General features: G+C 41.1%; 1 protein-coding gene across 1 annotated transcript in view; it reads right to left on the bottom strand.

Moving 5' to 3' along the window:
- LOC121278286 (CUB and sushi domain-containing protein 1-like) overlaps window positions 1-23,300 on the bottom strand; it is an 844,854-nt gene that overhangs the window by 361,482 nt on the left and 460,072 nt on the right. Inside the window, exons 25-28 of the mRNA XM_041188558.1 lie at window positions 15,964-16,167; window positions 6,602-6,726; window positions 5,935-6,031; window positions 4,584-4,688 (exon numbers count right to left, since the gene is read on the bottom strand). Of these exons, the coding sequence (XP_041044492.1) occupies window positions 4,584-4,688; window positions 5,935-6,031; window positions 6,602-6,726; window positions 15,964-16,167 (531 nt within the window). The remainder of the gene's footprint in view (window positions 1-4,583; window positions 4,689-5,934; window positions 6,032-6,601; window positions 6,727-15,963; window positions 16,168-23,300) is intronic.

The following is a 23,300-nucleotide window of genomic DNA, read 5'->3' as shown; positions in this document are numbered from 1 at the left end:
AGCTGGATGCATACAGAACATGTGAAGCACGGTTGGCGCTTGCCTTTCTCCCAAGAGCTTGTTTTCTTCTTCCAAGTATCATATTTTTCAATTGATATCCCTAGATATTTTGGCCATTATGGTTTCTACAAGTGAAATAGAGACCTGTTTTTCAAAGCCCGATGGGGGTGGGACCGGAGAGAGCAGATTCTGAATTTCCCACTCCTGGTTAGGTTGCTGGTTTACTTGCACAGTCCCGCCTCTGAGCTATTTTCAAAGAGGCCAGGTCAGGAGAGAAATGGTATCCCATTGGAAGTAGCAGGAAGCTTGTTAAAGTAATGAAGAGACCTGAAACGTTCTACTTGTTTTGCAACCCCCCACCGTGGCTGAAACATGACCAGTGAGAGGAGGCAGCCGCCCTGCAGCAGACCAGGGAGGGTAGGGCCAGCAGTGCTCCAGGGACATTTGAAACACCCCCGCTGCATACTGCCGCTGATGAAAGATCGCCACAGCTGTGGCCACTTCTCCCTCCACAGTGACGGCCTGGTAGCTGTGGGAAACCTATTTCGTGAAAATTTTAAAAGTACTGAGGGGATGCCTCCATCTCATGGATTCCCCCCTCTCTCTCTCTCTCTGCTACTTCTATCAGCAGTCTGCTTCTCTCCATGCTTGAGGACCTCGCTATTTGCTTCGCAGCATTCTGAGCCCAGCTGCTGTCCCTAATTGGATAGTCAGTGCTCCCTCTGGCGATTAATTGGTTATTCTTTCCAAAAGTGTGTTGGGTGACTACTTCCCATGTAGTGTAGGGTTTGGGGCTTGTAACTTCTCGCAACATTGGGTTCCTGACCCCAGAAGCAAAGTCCTACCCAAAATTTGTAACCAAGGTGCTATTGAACCCTGATTTGAAAATAAAAGTTGTGCAATGCGAAATATGTATATTTAAACAATAACAAAAATTGCAGCAATAAAATGCAGATAAAACATTAAGACGCCATATCGCCAAGTCAGGCTAACCACATGCAGTGTGTGGGTTCAAATAGGTAAGCAACACTGTTGATGAAAAGATGATGAGAAAGCCACAAGAATCGGCATGGGAGTCATTAACTAATTGTTTAAACCTGTAAGCAGGCATGTGATGGTTACCGGCACAGTGTCCAAAAAGGAACTTGCTAACTAGTGCAAAATGAAGGCCGCTGTGAATTGAGAGAACTTGACTGCATGTCTGATTCTATGATTCATGCTCCAGGCCCTGACAATAATCTGGCAATAGCATTGAAGACTTATGCTCCAGAACTTGCCACGCCTCTAGCCAAACTGTTCCAGTACAGTTACAAGACAGGAATTTGCCCAGGTATAGGGAAAATTGCCCAGGTATGTCCTTTACACAAAAAGCAGGTTAAATCCAACACAGCCAATTACTGCCCCCATCAATCCACTCTCCATCATCAGTAAAGTGATGGAAGGGTTTCATCAACAGTGCTATCAAGCAGCATTTGCTTAGCAATAACCTGCTCATTGACACCCAGCTTGGGTTTCACCAGGTTCACAATTTCTGACCTCATTACAGCCTTGGTTCAAAAATGAAACAAAGAGCTGAACTCCAAAAGGTGAGGGGAGAGTGAATGCCCTTGACATAAAGGCAGCACTTGACCGAGTGTGGCATCAAGGAGCCCGAGAAGAACTGGAGTCAATGGGAGTCAGGGGGGGAAATCTCTGCTAGTTGGAGTCATACCTAGCACAAGGGAAGATGATTGTGGTTGTTTTAGGTCAATCATCTCAATTCCAGGACATCACTACAGGAGTTCCTCAGGGTAGTGTCCTAGACCAAACCATCATCAGCTGCTTCATCAATGACCTTCCTTCATCATAAGGTCAGAAGTGGGGATGGTCGCTGATGATTCGCAACTCCTCAGACACTGAAGCAGTCCACGTCCAAACGCAGCAAGACCTGAACAATATCCAGGCTTAGGCTGACAAGTGGCAAGTAACATTCATGCCACACAAGTGCCAAGCAATGACCATCTCCAACAAGAGAGAATCCAACCATCGCCCCTTGACATTCAATGGCATTACCATCGCTGTATTCCCCCATTATCAACATCCTGGGGGTTACCGTTGCCCAGAAACTGAACTGAACTAGCCATATAAATACTGTGAATACAACAGCAGGTCAGAGGCTAGGAATCCTGTGATAAGTAACTCTCCTCCTGACTCCTCAAAGCCTGTTCACCATCTACAAGGCAGAGTGGAATACTCTCCACTTGCCTGGATGAGCGCAGCTCCCACAACTTTCAAGAAGCTTGACGACATCCAGGACAAAGCAGCCTGCTTGATTGGCACCGCATCCACAAACATTCACTCCCTCCACCACCAATGCACAGGGGCAGTAGTCTGTACCAACTACCAGGCGCACTGCATAAACTCACCAAGGCTCCTTAGGGAGCACCTTCCAAATCCACGAGTGCTACAACCTAAAAGGACAAGGACAGCAGATGGATGGGAATGCCACCACCTGGAGGTTCCCCTCCAAGCCACTCACCATCCTGACTTGGAAATATATCGCCGTTCCTTCACTGTCACTGGTTCCAAATCTTGGAACTCCCTCCCTTACAGGACTATGGGGGTACCTACCCCACAGCGACTGCAGCGGTTCAAGAAGGCAGCTTACCACCACCTTCTCAAGGACAGTTAGGGGTGTAAAAAAAATGCTGGCCTAGCCAACGACACCAACATACCATAAATGAATAGAAAAAAGAAAATTCTCTTAAAGCTTTCACAAGTCTGTTACACTTTTACTTCTCACTTGTCAATATGCTCAACATACTGAAAAATTAACAATTCCCTTTGTAATCTTGATTCTTCAAAAGAGAATGGGGTATTATCTTGTGCAAGGTTCAAACTTCAACCATAAGTCTAAAGCACACAAGAAAGTACATACCTCACACTAGTTATTCACACATAGCAACTTCAACATGACTTGGTACTGATTACATCAACAACCCTGCAGCTTTAAGGTAAAGTGCACATCACACTGTCAAATACTTGTGGTTTTCAAAATATTGCTTAAACTACTCTCACCTCTAATTTAATGGACAACACATTTCAAATATTCAGCAGCCAACGAAGACAGCCACAGAGAATATACACACAATTGCAGGATAAATACAACACAACTTCACTTATTATTTAAACCTATAATTGCTATTGAAAGAATATGAGTTGCATGCAGTATTTAATAGGAGAATAATGACATCAAGCTTTTCAGCCATTATTACATACTTACTTGCTGTCATTATAACAAATTTATTCCAATGAAACCAAACTAAATTGTGTACTAATGGGCTCCACTGGGAACTTAAGTTGCTATGAATAACTTGCTTCAATGTCAGCTCATTTAATAGCTGCAAAACTCAATGGCAAGATGCAATCAGACTAAATATGCTGATTATACTCAAGGAAGTTGTTCATTTTTAGATAGCAATACTTTGTCACATTTCACCAGAATTAACTAAAATTATTGGACAGCTCTTTGCTTTCCATTTTTTGTGTGTCAGGTTTACAGATGTCAGTGCTGCAGAACAGATTAATGGCCTACACCTTGGTGTGGGGAAAGCAGCTATAAGGAAGATCTTTAAAAATTAATTCATGGGATGTGGGCGTCACTGGCTAGGTCAGCATTTATTGCCCATTCCTAATTGCCTTTGTTCAGAGGGCATTTTAAGAGTCAACCACATGGAGTCGCTTGTAGGCCAGGCCAGGTAATGATGGCAGGTTTCCTTCTTGAACTGGATGGGTTTTTATGACAACTGTCAACGGTTTCAAGGTCATCAAACTTTTTATTTCAGATTTTTAATTGAAATCAATTCAATCTCATCAATCTATCAATCCACCACTCTCACCAATCCCATCCCTACCATGGTGGGATTTTAACCTGGGTCCCCAGAGAATTCCCCAGGGTCTGTGGAATACCAGCCCGCTGACAATACCACTATGCCACCACCTCCCCTGGTTTTCTGGCTGCACCCCAGCATGGGGCCCAAATCTGAAGTCAGTGATTAGACCAGTACTGCTCAAATTGGTGCTTAATCCTTACTTTAGAAGGGTGTGTTTGAATTTCCATTTCCCGCATCACTCATCGATATTACACCTGTGAACATTGTCAATTTGTACCCAATTTTTGACCATAAGCTCATTCTTGTTGGGAGCTGTATTGAGGTTACCCAAATTCAAATCATGTTGTGATTTGACAATCTGGCAGAGAAGACTTTCAGGAATCAGTGTTGGATTCAAACTGTGGTCCTCGTGGGGCTGATTAAGAACTCACCCCATTGTATTGCCAAGTCTATGAAAAGCTCTGGCAATAGTGCAAGGATGTGCACAAATGTGCAATATGAAAACAAATTCAAAGACGTGATGCAAAATAAGAAGTATTCAGTATTGTAGTATGAGGAGTCAAAATATAGCACAATACATACATAATTAAAATTCAACTGTTTTAAAACAGGTGACAATAACATTATAAATCACATAACCAAACCCTGGACTTGTTGCACACACAGTCCTACTGCTGGTATCTGTCAGCATAAATGCTATGCTTTACTTACTTTTGTATTCCAAATGATAGCCAGCTGCTGCCACACTGATGTCAGAATGAAAGTGCAGGTAGAGCTGATTGGAGGTGCTGTTCAACAAGGCAGGAACTGTGGTACCTGCAAAGAAAAAAAAATCTTTCAATCCAACTATATTACAAAGAATTACATCCAAATTTGACTCCTTTCATAAAAGCTGTATTTATAGTTCACAATTGTTGCAAATTACTCGACTGATCATATTCCTTATCTCCTTTCGGCAGCCAAGTTACCAATGCTAGCAACAGAACAGCAGATGCTGTTTTATTTTACGAGGCTGAGGAGCAGATAGGGAAAACATTGCATCGTTGTCCTCCATTTCACCTCCATTTCACTGTTGGTGACTTTAGTGGATCATGCTCCCTATGCTGGTATGTTAGCTTCACACCAGAGGTGGATGAATACTGTCTGTATTTATGAACTTTGTTGTGTATAAGTTGAGGTGGACACACTTTACATTGGAAGCACCACTTCCTCCTATTACCTAACCCTCTATTCTCCCTGACTGCAATCTCCTCTTCCCACCCTGTGACAAGAGGTAAAACGAATACATTTCTGATCAGAAAATGTAAAATTAAAAGCTGATGTCATCCAGGGTTTTGGATAAATGAAGTTTGTCCATTCTAAATACTTCTAAATGATCACTGCCTTAATAATTAGTTAAGCAAAAGTGGGGTATAATACAACAAAGTGATGCAAAATTGGAGTTCTGGGAGTTTTTAGGCATCTGTTGGCAGAAAGAGGATGGTAACACCCCAAAAATGGTGGACAATGAACAAGTGCCCCTGCCATTACTGTGGCTATGCAATGTTCCCCCATGTCTCCTGCTGGGTGGCTAAATTGGCCTGTTGAGTCAGGTGGTAGGAACATTCAAAATGGAAACTGGAGTTGTATGACATACTTAGGACCCTGACTGCTATTTTTGGACTGAGCTAAGCAGAGTGTGGGGTGTGTACACTCCAGCCAGCATCAGATGTCAATCTAGCTGAAGAAGAGCCCAAAAGTGAGTTCTTCATTTGTATGGACTAGAAAGGAGCAGGAGTGCTCCTACAGGCTGCAGAACCCAGTTTAGGCCCCTGCTACTTTCTTCATTTGGCTATTCTGACAAAAGTAATAGAGGTAATTTTATGAGGCTCCATTCCATTCACATTGTGAGGGTTAAGTGGGCAACTAAATAGATCAAAGTTTCTGGAAAAGATTTTCGGCAAGGCTGTATAAAATGATTCTGTTCCATTTTATTTATAGAAAGGATGAAAAACATTAAACAATTGCTATTTTGTTTGATTTAAAAGAAAGGAACACAAGATATATGGTGTTAATTTCCAACCTGAGAAGCTCCCAAGTCTTGGCGCAGTTGCATCTCCACCATCATATATTTCCAAGGAGTCCCAGTTATGCTCTGTGGCAAAGGTTATCACTTGAATCTATTCAATAGAATCAGGATTTAATTGCAGTAAAATTCAGAGTTCCACACAGCTCCATCAGTGCACTGCATATAAATCTGACACACAAACTACATATAAGGGCAAAAACTATAAATACTCTTGTGTTGCAAATCAAACCAACTGTGGCATTTCGTGGAACTTTGTCAGCATTAAATCTGTTTGGCTCCACACCGCCTAAAATTTAGAGACATATTTTACACCATGATTGACTAATCTTACTGTTACTGTAATATTGACCAGTACAGCTGTGTTGTCACCACATCACTTACATTTAACGAATAAAAGACCATTGCTCAACAATCACAGTCCCAGCCAAGCAATTCTACAAAGTGTTACTTTTGTAATTGAGATCCAAAACCCCTTCTTTCAATTTACTTCTCTAATTAAAATAAAATCAACAGATATAAGGCTAATAAGAACAAAGAAATGATACCACCCGGCTATCTGAAAGAAGTGTCAAATTAGTTTCAGGTATTTGGCAGCTGACAAGTCAAGAGGGTCCTGTGAACTTAAGGCATAGCATGTTCTGCCTGTGTTTAAATGACTTGCCTGGATTCCTGCTCCCTCGGTTACCGTGATTTTCCATACACAATTCAAGCTGTTACCATACGGCTCTGGGTAGCCTGGCGAGAGGATGGTGCCTCTACGGTCTGTCAGATTTCCACGACAAGGTACTAAAAGAGAAGAAGAGCTCTGAAGATGATGCCATTACATTTGACTGCTGATGAATCAAAGTGTTGCTGCTTGAATTTTAAATAGCTGAGCTTGAAAATGTGAGCAGTGAACTGCCAAATTACGGTAGAGAAAGACAACCATTCACTCATATGGCCCACTGCGGCCATGCCCCCAGAACCTATGGTCTGTAAAGATATACAATCCCAGAGGGCATTTACACCAGAACTGGAACTACTGCGGCACCTAGCCTTGCAAAGGGGATTTTGGAGTAGCCCTTTGTCCGTCATTGGGAGGAAAGTTTGGCTGAAGATTATCTTTTCTGATGTCTCCTTGTTGGTGCTCCCCCAATTAAAATGCCTATTAGTGCTTCATGCATCAATTTTCATTTCAGCATGGCGCAGTGAGGCCAATAAAAAAATTGTATGTCTACTTCATTCAAGGGGGCATCACCCATTACATGCAGATCAGGCCTGGGTTCAGCCTCACTACAGTCTGGGGATGACAAATGTGCTCTACCCCACCAATAGTGACTCAAGAAGATGGAGGAAAATTGCTTCCAAACTTTCTTCTAAGCGAGAACCTAAGAAAATATAGAATCAGAAAAGGAAATGACCAGGTAAAATTTACCCATCCAGGCTTGGTAAAACTGAAACAATCTCGAATCAATTACTGGTTAAAAAGCACAAGGATTGTCCAGCCAACCTCCCATCGAAATTCAGCAAAACTCAAAGTCATTTTAATTCTATTGATTTCTAACTCTCTGCTTTGCACAAATGATGTTCTTGTGGCTCTATGGCACAGAAGTCATTGTATTCTGTATAATATTTGGTCATGCATGTCAGTTCTTGTCCTGGTTTTATTCAGAATCTGTTTCACATCTGTCATTCCTTGGAGGGGGAAAAATAACTTCTCAAGGGGAATTAGAGATAGGGCAATAAATGCTGGCCTTGTCAGCGACACCCACAACTCATGAACGCATAAAAAAGAAAAAAATGAGCAGAATGTGCTGGAAGATTAGAGAGGATCAGCCAATATATAAAAATCAAGACAGAAGATCATGTCATATCCTCTCTTTTCCCTTTACAGATGCTCACTGAGTTTCCAAGCATTTGCCGTTTTTTCCAATTTTGTTTCAAGTTTCCAGTTCTGGCACATTTTTATTTTCTTATCTTTCTTATTCAGGTTTTGCCTGAATCCTATTCATGTATTCATCTTTGCGCAGGCAGCATCCAAAACTTTTTCTTGAATAGCATTCAGCATGACAACAGTTCCTAATTCCTGCAATTCTACCATCAACAATTATCTGAGTTAAGCATACATTGATATTATTTTTTTATAACCAGAAAAAAATTGATACATACCATTTAATCATGTGAGGTTAAATTTGGACAAGTGCTCTTAAGGTTTGTTTGCCATAAGCCAACTGAGTGGGCAAAACTATGGCAGGTGGAATTCAAAGTGGGAAAATCAGAAATATCCAATTTAGTTCTGAGAAAGACAAATTGGAATACTTTCTGCATGTTCATCAGGAATTGTTGAAAGACAATGCAATTTAGATGTCCTTGTACATAAATCACTGAAAAATATTGTACAGCTTAAAAAAAAACATTCAAAAAGGCCCATGGAATTTTGGCCTCTTCACATTTCAGCTGGAATACAAAATGGAGGAATCTGTGCTTCAGTTGTGCACAGCCTTGGTCCCTGTTTGGAGTACTACATCAGTTCTACACCTGAAGAAAATTATAATGGCCTGGCAAGGGTTACAGCACAGATTCGTTAGAATGATACCAAACTAAAAGGGTTACATTATGAATACAAGTTACATTGCTGTGATTTGTACTTTCTTGAATTTAGAAGGTTGAGGTGTGATCATATCGAGGTGTTCCCAACTTCCTCCATTATCAGCTCACAGTGGTATGTGTTCTGCGCAAGCTCAACAGATACAGCTCTGAATGACCACATTAGCAATATCAATCACCTCTTCGCATCTTCCGCAGCAAGACTTGTTCCCTTCTCCAACCTCCTCTAACATCTACTTGAGCTTGTCGACCTGTGCCAAATTTCAGTATGGGTGGCTAAATAAAATGGGTGCCACAAACTAAGCGTTCAGTTTTCTTTTCCGCACACATCAGATCATATCTGTTGCAGCATAAACAATGGGCCAGAATTTGCCATCAAAATAACGATGAAACGAAAGGCACTCACCATTGTTTAGACTTAAGTGATATAACAGCTTCGGGCAAGGATCAGAAATGCAGTTAAATGCAAACAAACAGAAGTTGCTGTCTGACTTGTGCTGAACCATCATTAGCTTTGCAAAATTCCCTTCTTTGACTGCCTCACCAATGACATGTATTGAGTGCTGTGACGTTCCTGAATTCAAGTGGTATATATGAACTAAACTCACCACAGGTATTTAGAGTTAGTAATTACATGTGCAAGTATCCTTTTAACAATATGATAATTGTTCATTACTGCTAAACAACCTCTTTGACACTGAAAATTAAATAATACAAGTGTGCAGCCTCATTCTTTCAGATTTCAATTTTTAGGGAGATTTTAAAAATGTCAACTTTTGACTATTTTTTTCTTATTTTTCTCATTAACTCTTTTCTCTCTTTAATCAAACATATCCCTCTCTTTATTCCATTTCTGTACCTGATTTGATATCGAATTCAGCCCCTTTAATTTACCCTCTGTCTCTGTCCTTCCACTATTTATTTCCTGATCCTTATATCTCATTGGTTAAGGACATACCATTGGCTGCCCTGTTCACTTAAGTCCCAGATGCCTAGTTTTCCTCTCTGTCCCATTTTCAACTCACACTTTCAACATCTTAAGTGGGCAATATATTTGGGAGCTAAAAGGTGCAAGGGCAAGTTTAGCTATAACAAATGCCCTACTGCAGCAACATACAGCCTTTTATCTTAGTTTTAATCAACTACCATCAAAATAAGAAATATTAAGCATAATCAGTGACTCAATTATCTAACTGCACCATCTAGTTTATTGCTATAATGTTGTATATTACAATTTTAAACATATTTTACCCATCGAATCTAGAATCTCTACTGTATTATGAAACACATGCAATTGTAATAATACTGTTGATCTCCTGTTGCAATGTATGTGGGCAGTTGGAACAAATGTTGTGTTTACATGAAGGAAGGTTAGAAGCTGGGGAATAATTGGATTAGAACGTGCGGATGTAATTCATTTGCCGTAGTTTCATTTATGTTATCAGCCATAGTTTAATAGCAAAGTAGAGTGAAAACTTGGGAAATAGAGAAATAAAATTGGTTGGAGAATAGATGTTCCTGGGCATAATAGGCTGAGGAGCTTTCCAGAGGGTCTTGTAAGCTACGATGGTTGCATGCTTGTATCATGACTTTAATATGACACAGATGTCACAGATGTGACATACAACAATAGAAAATCATTCTTGTCAAAAGCCAAAACAATCAATATTTTTTGAAATGTCAAATCTCTGAAAAATGACAGCTCCAAAAGCCTAACACCAAAATTGACAACACATCTCTCACAGGTGCCAATGCCCACATGAACGGGTAGATGTCTTAATTACCCTGCTACAACTTGTGCTGATCCTATCTGTACTGATTTTCAAGTAGCCCCAGATACTGCATCTTTTTATCAACTTTCTTCACTGAATAGCCTTTAAGTGCAAACTGTGTCCAGTTCCCACTGTAAACTGTACCAGTATCAGAGTTATCCAAAGAATTACACCTTTGGGTTTCAGTCTTTGCTCAATGTTAGCACCATGGACTCTAACCCAGAAGTTTGTGTGTGTGAGCCCCGCTCTGGAATCTTAAAAAGATATTCTAGTCTGATACTTGATTGAGTCAGTGCTGCATGAGGAAGTGCTACATTGACAGTGGTAACAAGATGTTAAATTGAGACTTCTTCTGCCCTCTTCAGTCGATGTAAAGGATTTCATGGCACTATTCAAAGAAGTCACTTCAACCAACATCACTAAAACAGATTATTTGATCATTTGTCACTGCTATTAATAGAACGGACCTGTACACAATTGGCTGCTGCATTTCCTTACATTACAACAGTGACTCCATTTCAAAGTGTACTTTAGGCTGCCCTGAGGTTGCAAATAATGCTGTATAAATGCAATTTGTTTCTTCCTTTTAAACTCCTACAAGAGTAACGGCACAAAACAGAAGGACAAGGAAATATGAAGAGGTATAAGAGTTAGCATAAACACAGAACAGTGAGAGTAGTGGGATAGGAAAGAAAGAATCAGACAGAAAGGCACTACGAAAACTAAGGAAGGAAGGTGTCTGACATATAAAAAAAGGTACATGCTGAACAACAAAACAAGAATGGGGGATAGAAAAGGAGAGAGAGAAAGAGACAGACATACAATAAACACAGACAAAAGGGAGAGGAGGAAGGATAAAAAGGTATGAGTCCAAGGAGGAAATGACAACCTTGCAGTATAAATGTGAGCAAACGGAAAGGAGAAGATAGATCAAGGACAAAGAAAGGATGTAAAATGTGTCATAGAATCTAACAGCACAGAAGAGGCCATTCAAATCAAAAAGCTGCTGTGGGAATGTGGGCCCACATTACCCGTGTACCTCAATGTATCGGTCTGTTTATAGGATCAGCACATAATGAATTAAAATGGCTTTCCCCATCCACCATCTTTTACCCTTACAGCCTCCATACCAACTCACCCAGTATTCTCCATGGGCAGACATCAGGACCCATGCTGAGATTAAATAAAGTTCTTAAGTGTCCATTGATTAATTCACTAATTTAAAAACACATTCTCATTGATAAAATCCCATCCACCACATTTAACGTCCTTCAAATACTTAATTCCTTGTAATAACAAGCATTTTTATTCATAGTCCCACTTCAAAGACATGGTACCCACATGGAGCTGTCAATCAAACTGTGAACTGACAGGCACCCCATTGTGATAATGAAAGATTGTGAAATCAGTCATGCAGCACAAATCCCATAATGTTAGCCCTCAGGTTTCTGTTAACAGGCAGAGAAACAATAAGCACTGACTTTGTTTAACATCAGTCACTTTTTTTTCAAATATTTAAAGAGCTGGCAATTTAAATCCCTTGACAGCTTTGCAATCCCATTTCATAGCTCCAATAAGTTGACAGCTCCAATGAATGTATCCACTTTTACACACATTCATGTCTAATTTTAAAAATCCCAAAGGGCTTCTTACTTCTCCAAAAAGGCACCTTATTTCTTCCAAAGGTGTCCCATGGCCATATCCAAAAGGGTACCCTACCTCTCTAAATCACTTCATTAATTTTAGGCTTTCCACTACCAGGTCAAAAGAACACAAGCCATGCCTGAGACATCCCAATAGCCAAAATCATATCAGCCTGAAGGCAGCTGGACTTTAATATGTGCAACTGCCTCCATGATCCATGGATGTACTTAAAACTCGCCCCCCGTTCCCCCCAGCCTGCAAAAATGCTGGGGAATGGGTTCGGAGCAGAACTTCCGGATCCGGGCCTCGGCAGCCATTTTTGCAAAGTAGGGGAGCCTCTCCGCCTGTGCAAAAATTCAGGCCAAAGATCCCGATCCAAATCCCAGTCCCTGGGGAACCCCACTGGATATCTCTCTCTGTTCATCATGACTTTCTGCCTCCTAATCCTTAGCCAAAGTTACCATTGTCCCTTTAATCTTGTGTGCTTCTAATCAATGAATAAGTCTGTTATGTGGTACTGGGTCAAATGCATTTTGGAAGTTCATATTTATATATATATATATATATATATATATATATATAAAATATATAAATATATATATAAAAAAACATCTACAATACTATCTTCATCAATTCTCTGTTATTTCATTAAAGGACTCAATCAGGCTCATCAGACATGATTTCCCTTTAACAAAAGCATGCTGGATGTCCCTCACTAATCCATGATCGTTCACATAGAATTCATTTTGTTCAAGGCAACGGTTTCTAGTGGTTTTCCCAGCACCACTGTTAGACTGATTAGTTTATAGGTTTATTTATTGCTCCTTACTTGAATAGGGCTGTTACATTTGTAATCCTCTAGCCTTCGGACAGCTCTCCCCTGTCCGAGGAGGGTTAATGGATTATAGTCAGGGTTTCTGCTATCTCCATCCAAGCTTCCCTCAACAACCTAAGATGTATCCCCTCTGTACCAAGTAACGTTAACGTTTGAGCGATACCAGGCTTAGTTAACACCTGCATTGTTTGTTTTTATCCTATTCAATATCTCTGCTCTCTTTCACCTCTACTGCAACATTAACTTCATCCTGTCCTTTTATGAGGCCAGATGCAAAATTCCCAGTCAGTACCTCAGTCATATATTTGGCCTCCAAGAGAAAGTTTCCCTTTTTGTCCCTAATCAACCCCACTTTCCTCTTGCCACTTGTATGTTTGAGTGAGATTTTTTGGGGTCCCCTATGTATGTAATTCATACCTTTTCTTGTAACCTTTCATCTTCCTTCTTATATCCATTATCACTTTCTCACACCATTCTGCCTGGTTTTCGACTGTATTCTGTATTTGACATTTGTCATAAATCTCCTTTTACTGTTTATTTTACTATTTCCATTGTTATGCTGAGTCTTTAGCTTTGTGTGCCTTATCTTTCCCCTTATGCTTGGTTTGTACTTGAACTATCTTTTTATTATTCTTTCAGGGGTTGTGGGTGTTAACTGGAAAAGCCAGCATTTGTTGCCCATCCCTAATTGCCCTTGGGCTGAGTAGCTTGCAAGGCTATTTCAGAGGCAGTTAAAAAGCCAACCACATGGCTGTGGATCTGGAGTCACATGGAGGCCAGTGCAGGTAAGGACAGCAGGTTTCCTTCCCTAAAGGACATTAGTGAAACAGATGTGTTTTTACAACTGTGATAGTTGTCAGGGTCTAGCTTTATATTCCAGATTTAGTAATTGAATTTAAATTCTACCAGCACCTATGCCTCCAGCGGATTAGCATGGGACTCTGGATTACTAGCTCAATGACATTACCACTATGGCACTGTCTTCCCACTATTGCGACCTTGGAGGCCTGCTTCCATCACTCATTTTCTGTTTTCCTGGCCATTCTATTTCCAGTCCACCTGTACAATTTTTTCTCAAATCACGGAAATTGGCTCTCTTCCCATTGGGTTTATTCATTGTTGATCTTTGTCCCTTTCCATAGCCAGGATTTTTCAGTCGTCGGGCGGGCTTGGCAGGAGTGATTACAGAGCTGACCGTGATCGGCTCCACACTGCAATTTCATGCAGTCAGGCCAATTAAGGCCTGCCCTGCATGGATTGCGAGTGGTAGCGCTGAGTGCCATCTGTGCAGGTGGGGGGCAGGAGAGAGGGCTGGGCCTCGCATGCAGTTTGTGCATGCGTGCAAAAGAACGCTTCAATCTCCCTGAGGCATGGAGCTGCCTCAGAGAGCTTGAAGCACTTTTTGAAAAAATTATTAAATTCAATAAAAATTCAATGAAACATGTCCCCTCATGTGACTGTGTCACATGAGATGGGACATGTTTTTAGTTTCAAAGGAAAGTTTTTATTTAATTTTTAATAGCTTTAGGAAACTTCATCCTGCTCGTGGATGAGGTTTCCTAAAAAATGTAAAGGCCACTTGGCCTTTTCACCTGCCCACCAACCTTAAGGTTGGACGTGCAGCGTAAAATTCAGATTAATTAGGTCCTTGATGGCCCTGATAGGCTCACCTGCAGAATGAAATATCGTGTAAGGTTGCGATGTGTCAGGACGCACGCCCGATGTCATTGCGCGTCATTTTATGTTCTGGCGTGTCAGGCACATGCAGAATGTAAAATTCTGCCCCATAGCTACTTTAAAACTAACTATAATATGATCATCATTATACATATGTTCTCTCACTGAAACACACTCCACTTGTCACGCTTCATTCTACGGAACTAAATTCAGCACTGCTGCTTTCCCTGTTGGGTTAGAGGTATACTGATTAAGAAAGATCTCCTGGAAACATTTTAGGAATCCTACACACTCTTTTACCCCTTTCATGTTGTTGAAAAGAGAGACACATTGCCAAAGCTTTTGGTCCTGCACTCATCAAGACAAACGCAAGAATGCCAAATTTCAAACAATCACAACTATTTACACGACAGGAGGAAAGGGTGCTGATTGGTTGGCAAGTCAACTTGTGTGACACAAGTCCTACATAAACCTCTTCATTGCCATCAGCACTATTTCCTTCCCAGCCACATGCTCAAGCTGAAGAATATCAGGCAAAATCCTGACATCATGTTGGACCCAGAGTTAAAATGGGAATTCCACATTATTCATTATTATGGCCATTTACATCTGCCTTGGCAACATCTTCCTCCTCAGCCTTTCTGCTGCTGTAGTCCCACCGATGTTCCTGTCACCATCAGTCTTAATTTCTTCAATGGCCTCCTTGCCAGACTCACATACTTCACCTTGTATGGGTTCTAACTTGTTTAAGTCTTAGCTGTTCCTATGCTACTCAATACTACATCCTGCTCAACTGACATCTCCATCCTTGCTGACCAACAATGGCTCCTTAACCCCACAATGTGCTCAATTTCAAATTATTGTCTTCAATTTCTTGACCTCACCAGGCCCTACCTCAAAAAGCTGACCCCAGCCTCACCTCCACTTCCTGCTGTACAAATCTCAGCTTTTATCCATCCTCCTGTTCCTTTGTCCCATCACTGGTGCATAATCTTTGGCTACCGTGGCTCCATTTTTTGAAACTTCCTCCCTAACTCTCGATCACTGCTCCACTTCTCTCTGCCACTTTAAAACTCATTGTTGACCAAGCTTTCCCCCACTTCTTCCAACTTTTCTTTCTTGCCACCTGTATATCTTTGTTTTTTCTCCCACTACCAATGAAATTAGCTATGATGTTTCCTTCATTAAACAGGCCCTGAAATTCCTAGGTCAGAAGTGGGGCAAAATGTGGGCCAGACACCAGCTTTTAAATAAATAGGTTTAATCATGTTAAAAGGTGTAAACTATTTGTATCTTCTGTGAACCTATTTCTATAAACCAGGCCTTTCAGCAAATGATCAGGAAGCTAAAGAGGGCTGGTTGCTTTGGAGCAGCACAGTGAAAAGCTGGAGACAGCAATGTGGTCAATAGATTTATACATATTACCATTCTGCTGAAAAATGCTCATAAGTTTTAATGCACTTGCAAATTCTCAAAATCATAAAACAGGACAATTCCTTCTGCACTTACCTACACAGCTTGGTATTGTATCATTCCACTGTGCCAACCCATTAGGTACAGCCTGACATCGAATAGCCTTTGAGCCTTGGAGATGATATCCAGAATTGCATTCAAAGCGAACAACAGAACCTGCAGAAAACTCTGAACCTATTCTTCGGCCATATCTGGGCTCAGGAACAGAGCTGCACTGGGTGGCACTAGTACGAGGAACAGCTGGAAAGAAAAAGAAGGATTAGAGCAAACTTCATAGCAATAAATAGGGTGCAGCAGGCAGAAATATTTTATGCACTGATTTTTCAATAAGATACTGCATCTGATGTACAAATTGGAAACATCAATATAAGTCAACAATTGTACTGCAAAGCTGAAAAAATTCCATGAATGCAAGAAACTAACAGTTCATAACTCTCCTTGTTCAGTGATTTCAAATTTATCCCTGAAGGACTTAAGGGTTTTTGTTCTCCAAGAAGCAAATATTGAACTTATTATCTCAAATTGATATTTTTCAAGCAAGTAATGTGAAATATTATAGATGAAACAATCTATGGAACACATCAAAGGCTTCTGTTTATAAAGCACCAGGCAAAAAATGAAAAATTATGATCCTGTATTTTTTCCTATGCTGGCACATTCTTCCTCATAACAAATCTATAGACAATCAACTTATATCTTCCCTCATCCTTTTAAGTTAGTTTTTCATCTATTATATGTCCCCGATGGGCCATACGCTGTTCTCGTACTGAAACGATTAACCACAAAAAACCCATGGGCCATGATCTCAGTGGTTACATTGACACTGCACCAGTTAATGCTCTCCAGTGCTCAACCTACAAGGCTAGTGGGTTGGTACCTAACTTTCATGGTGTAGCTGGAAGCTGCTGCCACCATGGGGGAACCACAGCCTGCCTCATGCACCTGGATAACCAAATGCCTTTCAAATGGCTTTCAAACCACAGTGATGTCTTCTTTAGCCTCTGGGTAAGAGGGGACATTAAGAATTTTTTTTTTTAATGTCCATTCTTTAGCACTTCATGCTACCCAGGATTCAGTCATGTTCATGTGCAGGCTGGAAGTTATGAATTAATGAACTGGCCTTCAATATTATACTAGGTCCTGAATAAGAGTAGGAAGCAGGTATTTCCAGCACAGACACTCCTTTCTAACGGTGCTACTTGTTGCCCTCATTTGCGTTCTAAGATGCCGGAGGTAGTTCCACTATAACAAGGCGAATCATAAAATCCCAGAAACAGCAGAATCCCAGTGCCATTGAGTACATGCTACTTGCCTGTGGGTTCTGACAGTCTTCTGCCAGAATTAAAGTATCAGTTGTGTGCGCGCATGCTTGTGTGTGCATGTACAATTGTGTGCAAATGCCTGAATGTGTGCGAGAATTTGGATGCATGACTGTGCACATGCACAAGCGTGTGCATGCATGTGTATGTGTGCACATGTACATGTGTCAAACAACTGTCGAGTTGCTCTCTTGATTTTCTCTCCCTGGAGGGATATATTGTGTCTCTGCCCCAGCTATTCTCCAGCGCCTGATGGAGTCAGTACTTCCCCATTTGGTACATCTAAATTCACAGACCACAAATCCACAGCACCACACATTTCTATGCTAACACGCTATTTTACGATAAACTGCCACCTTTTCTTACAAACTTTGAATCAAAACCTTCAGAAAGTGGCTAGGCAAATAAACTCTCTCAAAATATAGAGTAAATAATTAGGACTTAGATGGAACACTTTCATTAATATTGTTATATTTGATTTTGGTTCCGCCCATGGCCACATTTATTAAGCCCACTTTTCAGTGCATTCCTATGTCACAAAGACCAGTAGACACCTGTTCTATTGAGGCAGCCTATGGTAACTGTGGTCGCTGATCTCAATTTGGGCAAGAATTGGAGTGCTATAATTGCCTTTGGTGTCCTAGATGAAAAAGCAAACATCAACCATAGTTCTACCTTACTGCCATTTCTCTAAGAGCAAATCAGGTTGACCATGTTCCTATCGATAGATAACCACGTTTTCAATGTAACTGTCTAAAGTCACACATGAAGAATGACTACTAGGCAGAGGTATTGAAGAACTGCTGGCTCTGTGGAATTATACCTCAGCAACACTCACCAACTTCAGGGGAGGAGAGAAAACCGGAAACAAAAAGACATTTCCTCAGAGCTGGCTCCAGTTTGCTACCAGAAGCATCCTGGAAATGCAGCAGAATCTTTATTTACACATGGTAAACAGGGTTTCAGCGGCACTTTTGACAAAATTACCAGCAACTGAGCATGAACAGCTCGAGCAAGTACCCAGCCTCCAATTCCTCATACTACAGTAATCTTAAAAATTATAATAATAATAATAAAAGATTTTAATTATCTTATAACTAACCTACTCCAAAAATCAAGTATTTTCTCGATATTGTGCAGTTGAAGTACATTAAATATATTTTCTCAAAAAGGACAATTACATGACAATGGCAAAAGAGAAGGCAAAAGGGGCTAATTGGATCACTTTTTCAAAGAGCTGGCAGAGGCACAATAGGCCAAATAACATTCTTCAATTGTATGAATTTTCACAGAGATGAGCACTATCCATCCAGTAAATAAGAATGTCTTCTTTGCCCTGTTAAATGTTCATACATGAATTTCAGCTGTGTCAGTCATGAGGAATAGCTACCCTGCTATGGTTTGCAGCTGTATAAAGTACTGAAAAAATTCTAAAATCATTTTGAAACAAGTGGTTTGATGGTAAACAGGATCGAAAACACTGCATTATGTGTGGCTCAATGGATAGCACTCTCGACATTAATCGCAAGGTTCCAAGTTCAAGTCCCACTCCAGGGGTCGAGTAAAGAATATCCAGTGGAGGACTGAGGGAGCATTGTGCTGGAGGACGTGCTGTCTTTTGGATGAGGCATTAAATCGAGCCCCATCTGCCTGCTTGGGTGGATCCTATGGTGCTACATCAAAGAGGAGCCAGGGAGTTAACCCTGGTTTCCCGGCCAATGTTTACCTCTCAAATGACATCACAAAAACAGATTATCTGATCATTATCAGAGATTTGACAGAGATGTTCAAAGTCATGAGGGGGCTGGACAGAGTACACAGGGAGAAGCTGTTCCCTCTCGTAAAACGATCAGGTTTAAAGTGCCTTGCAAAATAAACAAGTACGACTTGAGAAAAAACTTTTTCACACAACGAGTGGTTCAGGCTGGAATGCACTGCCTGGAAGTGTGGTGGAGACAGGTTCAATTTAAGAGGACGTTAGATAATTATTCAAATAGAAACAATGTGCAAGGGTATGGGGAAAGGGCACTAGGTTATAATGCTCATTTGGAGAGCCGTTGCAGGCATGAAAGGCTGAATGGCCTCCTTCTGTACTATTAAGATTCCGTGCTTCTGTTATCGCATTGATGTTTGTGGGAGTTTGCTGAACGCAAACTGGTTGCCATGTTTCCTACATTACAACAGTGACCACACTTCAAGATTGGCTATAACACATTTTGAAATGTCTGGTGGTCATGAAAAGCACTATATAAAAAGATAAAATGTACCAATATTCATTACAAGCCCACTGACTCCCACAGTTACCTCGACTACAGCTCCTCACACCCTGCTTCCTGTAAGGACTCCATCCTATTCCCTCAGCTCCTCTGCTTCCGCCGCATCTGTTCAGGTGATGCTACCTTCAAAAATGGTGCTTCTGACATATCTTTCTTTTCCCTTAACCAAGGGTTTGCTCCCACTGTGGTTGACAGGACCCTCAACTGTGTCTGACCCATCTCCCACATGGTACAGAGAAGCAGTTGAACAAGAATACAAAGCAGGGTTAGTTCTACTATTTGCCATTCTGAGCAGTTAGCCACACAGTCAGGGATGCGGGTCAGAGAACCAGGACACTAATGCTAACCAATGCTCCCAGCGAACATGGGTCTTCATTGGTAGCACAGGATCATCTAATTATTCCTCGCACAGATAGCATGGTTGGAACTGCAAAGGAAAGAGGAAGAATGTGGATGCAATGCAGTCCAAGTAGATAAGTGGGACAGCATTGGACATGGGGTGACAGAGGTGTACATTTATAAAGCAAGATAGCATAGGAGTGTAGAAGTCTCAGCAAAAAAATAGGCACCAGGTTGCAGGATTGGCATTAAAAAAGAGATAAAATGTAATCTCAGGAAAAATCAACAGATTCCCAGCTACTTTTTGGGAACAAAAGTCTTGTTTAACATGACTGACAAGGCCATAATGCTTAGTGTTCCACACTTTTTGAGGGAATCATTTATCTATATTTCATGTTCTAACAAAATAGGTCTTGAAAGTATATCTGGCACCACTGGCAAATCCTACAGATATTCGTCAAATTAGAAAACTTCAAACATTCACAAAATCCCAGTATGAATTTGACAGTTGTGACTCATATGTCCTGGATGGATTTGGAATAATGCAACTTTCTCCTGCCAAAGCTTTATTTTAAGATCAGAGCCTCTTAACAACTACAAATTAAATTGCTAAAAAGGGAACAATGTGTTCAGAACCCAAATAGAACGCTGTTTACAATGGCAATTATTCTTCCTTATCTTTTAGTAGGTATTACACATCACAGTGAGATAAAATTGAAATCAGTAATGTAAAAGTGAATGCCAAATAAGGTCAACCTGGATTGAAAGATGATAGATAAATAAAATGGCTGAATTTTCAGTCCAGGTTATTGTGCTCATACACTGTACAGCTGCTACACTCAGGATACTTAAAAGTCTTACAAATCGGCATGGGCACTAATTCGTTCGTGTGCCATTTTTTGTAAGGAATCATACAATTAGATGGAAGGATCATAAATTCATGCAGAAACAGCCAGGATATTTACCACCATTAATGAGGATTGATGAGCAAATGGGCCCATGAAATTTCTTATTGCTTCTTACTCCTAAACATGTGTTATTAACCAAGAACAAACAATTGCTTCAGAATCATACTTTCAGGAGCAAAGACTCTCCAGGGTCCAATTTACTCTGCTCAAAAAAACCGGAAGACTGCTTCAATTCCGGCAGTGCACTGTTTCTAAGAACGCTTGGAAGTCTTGTTAAGGTTTTACTTACTCTTCAGCACTTGACTGGTTTACTGCAAACAGGTGCTAAAATGCAGTACTTACATTTAAGGGAGATTTAATAGAGGTATTCAAAATTATAAAGGCATTTGATTGCGTGAACGGGGAGAAACCATTTCAACTGGCAGGAGGGTCAGTAACCAAAGGACACAGATTTCAGGAAATTAGCCAATAAGTCAACCCCTTCATCCCAGACAAAAACAGAATTACTTGGAAAAACTCAGCAGGTCTGGCGGCATCGGCAGAGAAGAAAAGAGTTGACGTTTCGAGTCATCATGACCCTTCAACAGTGTTGAAGAGTCATGAGGACTCAAAACGTCAACTCTTTTCTTTTCTGCCGATGCTGCCAGACCTGCTGAGTTTTTCCAGGTCATTCTGTTTTTGTTTTGGATTTCCAGCATTCACAGTTTTTTGTTTTTATCCCTTCATCCCAGAGATCAGCCTAGTGAATCTCTTTTAAACTGCCTTCAATGCCAGTATATCCTTTCTTAAACACAGGGGCCAAAATTGTACACAGCACTCCAGTTGCAGTTTTACCAACACCCTGTACAGTTGTAACAAGGCTTCCCGATTTTTAAACGTCAACACTCTCGCAATATAGGCCAAAATTCAGTTTGTCTTCTTAATTACTTGCTGCACCTGCATGCTAATATTTTGTGTTTCATGCACAAGAACACCCAGATCCCTCTGCTGCACTTTTTGGAGTCTCTCTCCATTAAAAAAATAGTCTGCCTTTTAATTTTTCCTACCAAAGTGCATGACTTCACACTTTCCTACATTGAACTCCATCTGCCAAGTTTTTGCCCACTCACTCAACCTGTCTATATCCCCTTGCTGATTCCTTAGCTTCTCATCACAACATGCCCTCCCACCTATTTTTGTATTGTCAGCAAATTTGGATGCATCACACACCTATAGCCCCACTCACCACCGCACTAATACCTTCCTTTATTAACAAAGCGACCCCACCTACTCTCCCTTTTTGCCTATTTCCTGGAACATCGAATGCCCTTGAATATTAAGTTACCAGTCTTGGTCACCCTGCCACCATGTCTCTGTAACAGCTATCAAGTCATATCTATATGTTTCTATTTGTGCCTTCAACTCATCTATCTTATTACAAATGCTGTGTGCATTCAGATAAAGAGCCTTAAGCTTCAACATTTTACCATTATTACTCATTGTAGTTCTAATTTCTGCTGCACTCTTCTGCTTATATTTTCTGCCCCTCCCTGTCATACACTGATTATCGTTCGCCTCTTCACTACTCTACACCACTGCTCTCTCGTTTCTTTGTTTTTTTTTTAAATTTCCCTTCAATTGGACTCTCCTCCCCACTAATTAGTTTTAATTCTTTCTACAACCCTAGTTATACAATTCACCAGGATACAGATCCCAGCATGGTTCAAATGAAGCTTGTCCCAACGGAACAGCTCTCTCCTTGCCAGTGCCCTATGAATCGGAACCCAGTTCACCCACACCAATCTTTGAGCCACGCATTTACCTCTCTAATCTTACTCACCCGAGGCCAATTTTCATGTGGCTCAGGTAGTAATCCAGAGATTATTACCTTTGTGGTTCTGCTTTTTTAAACTTAGCCCCAAACTGCTTGTAGTCCCTCAGCAGAACCTCTTTCCTAGTCCTACCTATGTCATTGGTACCTATGTGGACCACGACAACTGGATGCTTCCTCTCACACTCTAAGTTCCTCTCCAGCCTAGAAGAGATGTAACCTTGGCACCAGGTAGGCAACACAGCCTTAGCGATGCTCTGTCTTTGCTGCAGAGAGCGGTATCTATTCCCCTAACTATACTAACCACTATTACTACTAAATTTTTCTTTTCTCCCCGCAATCGAATGGCGCTCTGTACCATGGTGCTGTTCACTCGTCCTCCTTGCAGTCTGTGCCCTCGTCTGCACCGGGAGCAAGAACCGCATACATATTGGACAAGGGCACTGGCTGAGGCTCCTCGAAGCTAAATTCTGGATCCCTATACCTGCCTCACTTACAGTCATACCTCAGGTCCCTGGCCACGGATCAAATTTGATGTAATTAACCTAAGGGGTGTGACTGTCTCTTGAAACAGTGTCCAGGTAACTCTTCCCCTCCCTGATGTGTCATAGTGTCCTCAGCTTGGACTCCAGCTCATCAACTCTAAGCCAAAGTTCCTCAAGCAGCCAACACTTGCTGCAGGTGTGGTCACCATGGATCGCACCGGCGTTCACCAGCGCCC

The sequence above is a fragment of the Carcharodon carcharias genome, chromosome 5 (assembly GCF_017639515.1).
Source record: "Carcharodon carcharias isolate sCarCar2 chromosome 5, sCarCar2.pri, whole genome shotgun sequence".
NCBI classification, from domain to species: Eukaryota; Metazoa; Chordata; class Chondrichthyes; order Lamniformes; family Lamnidae; genus Carcharodon; species Carcharodon carcharias.
The sequence above is the reverse complement of the archived record's forward strand: the minus strand, read 5'-3'. Positions and strand labels throughout refer to the sequence as shown.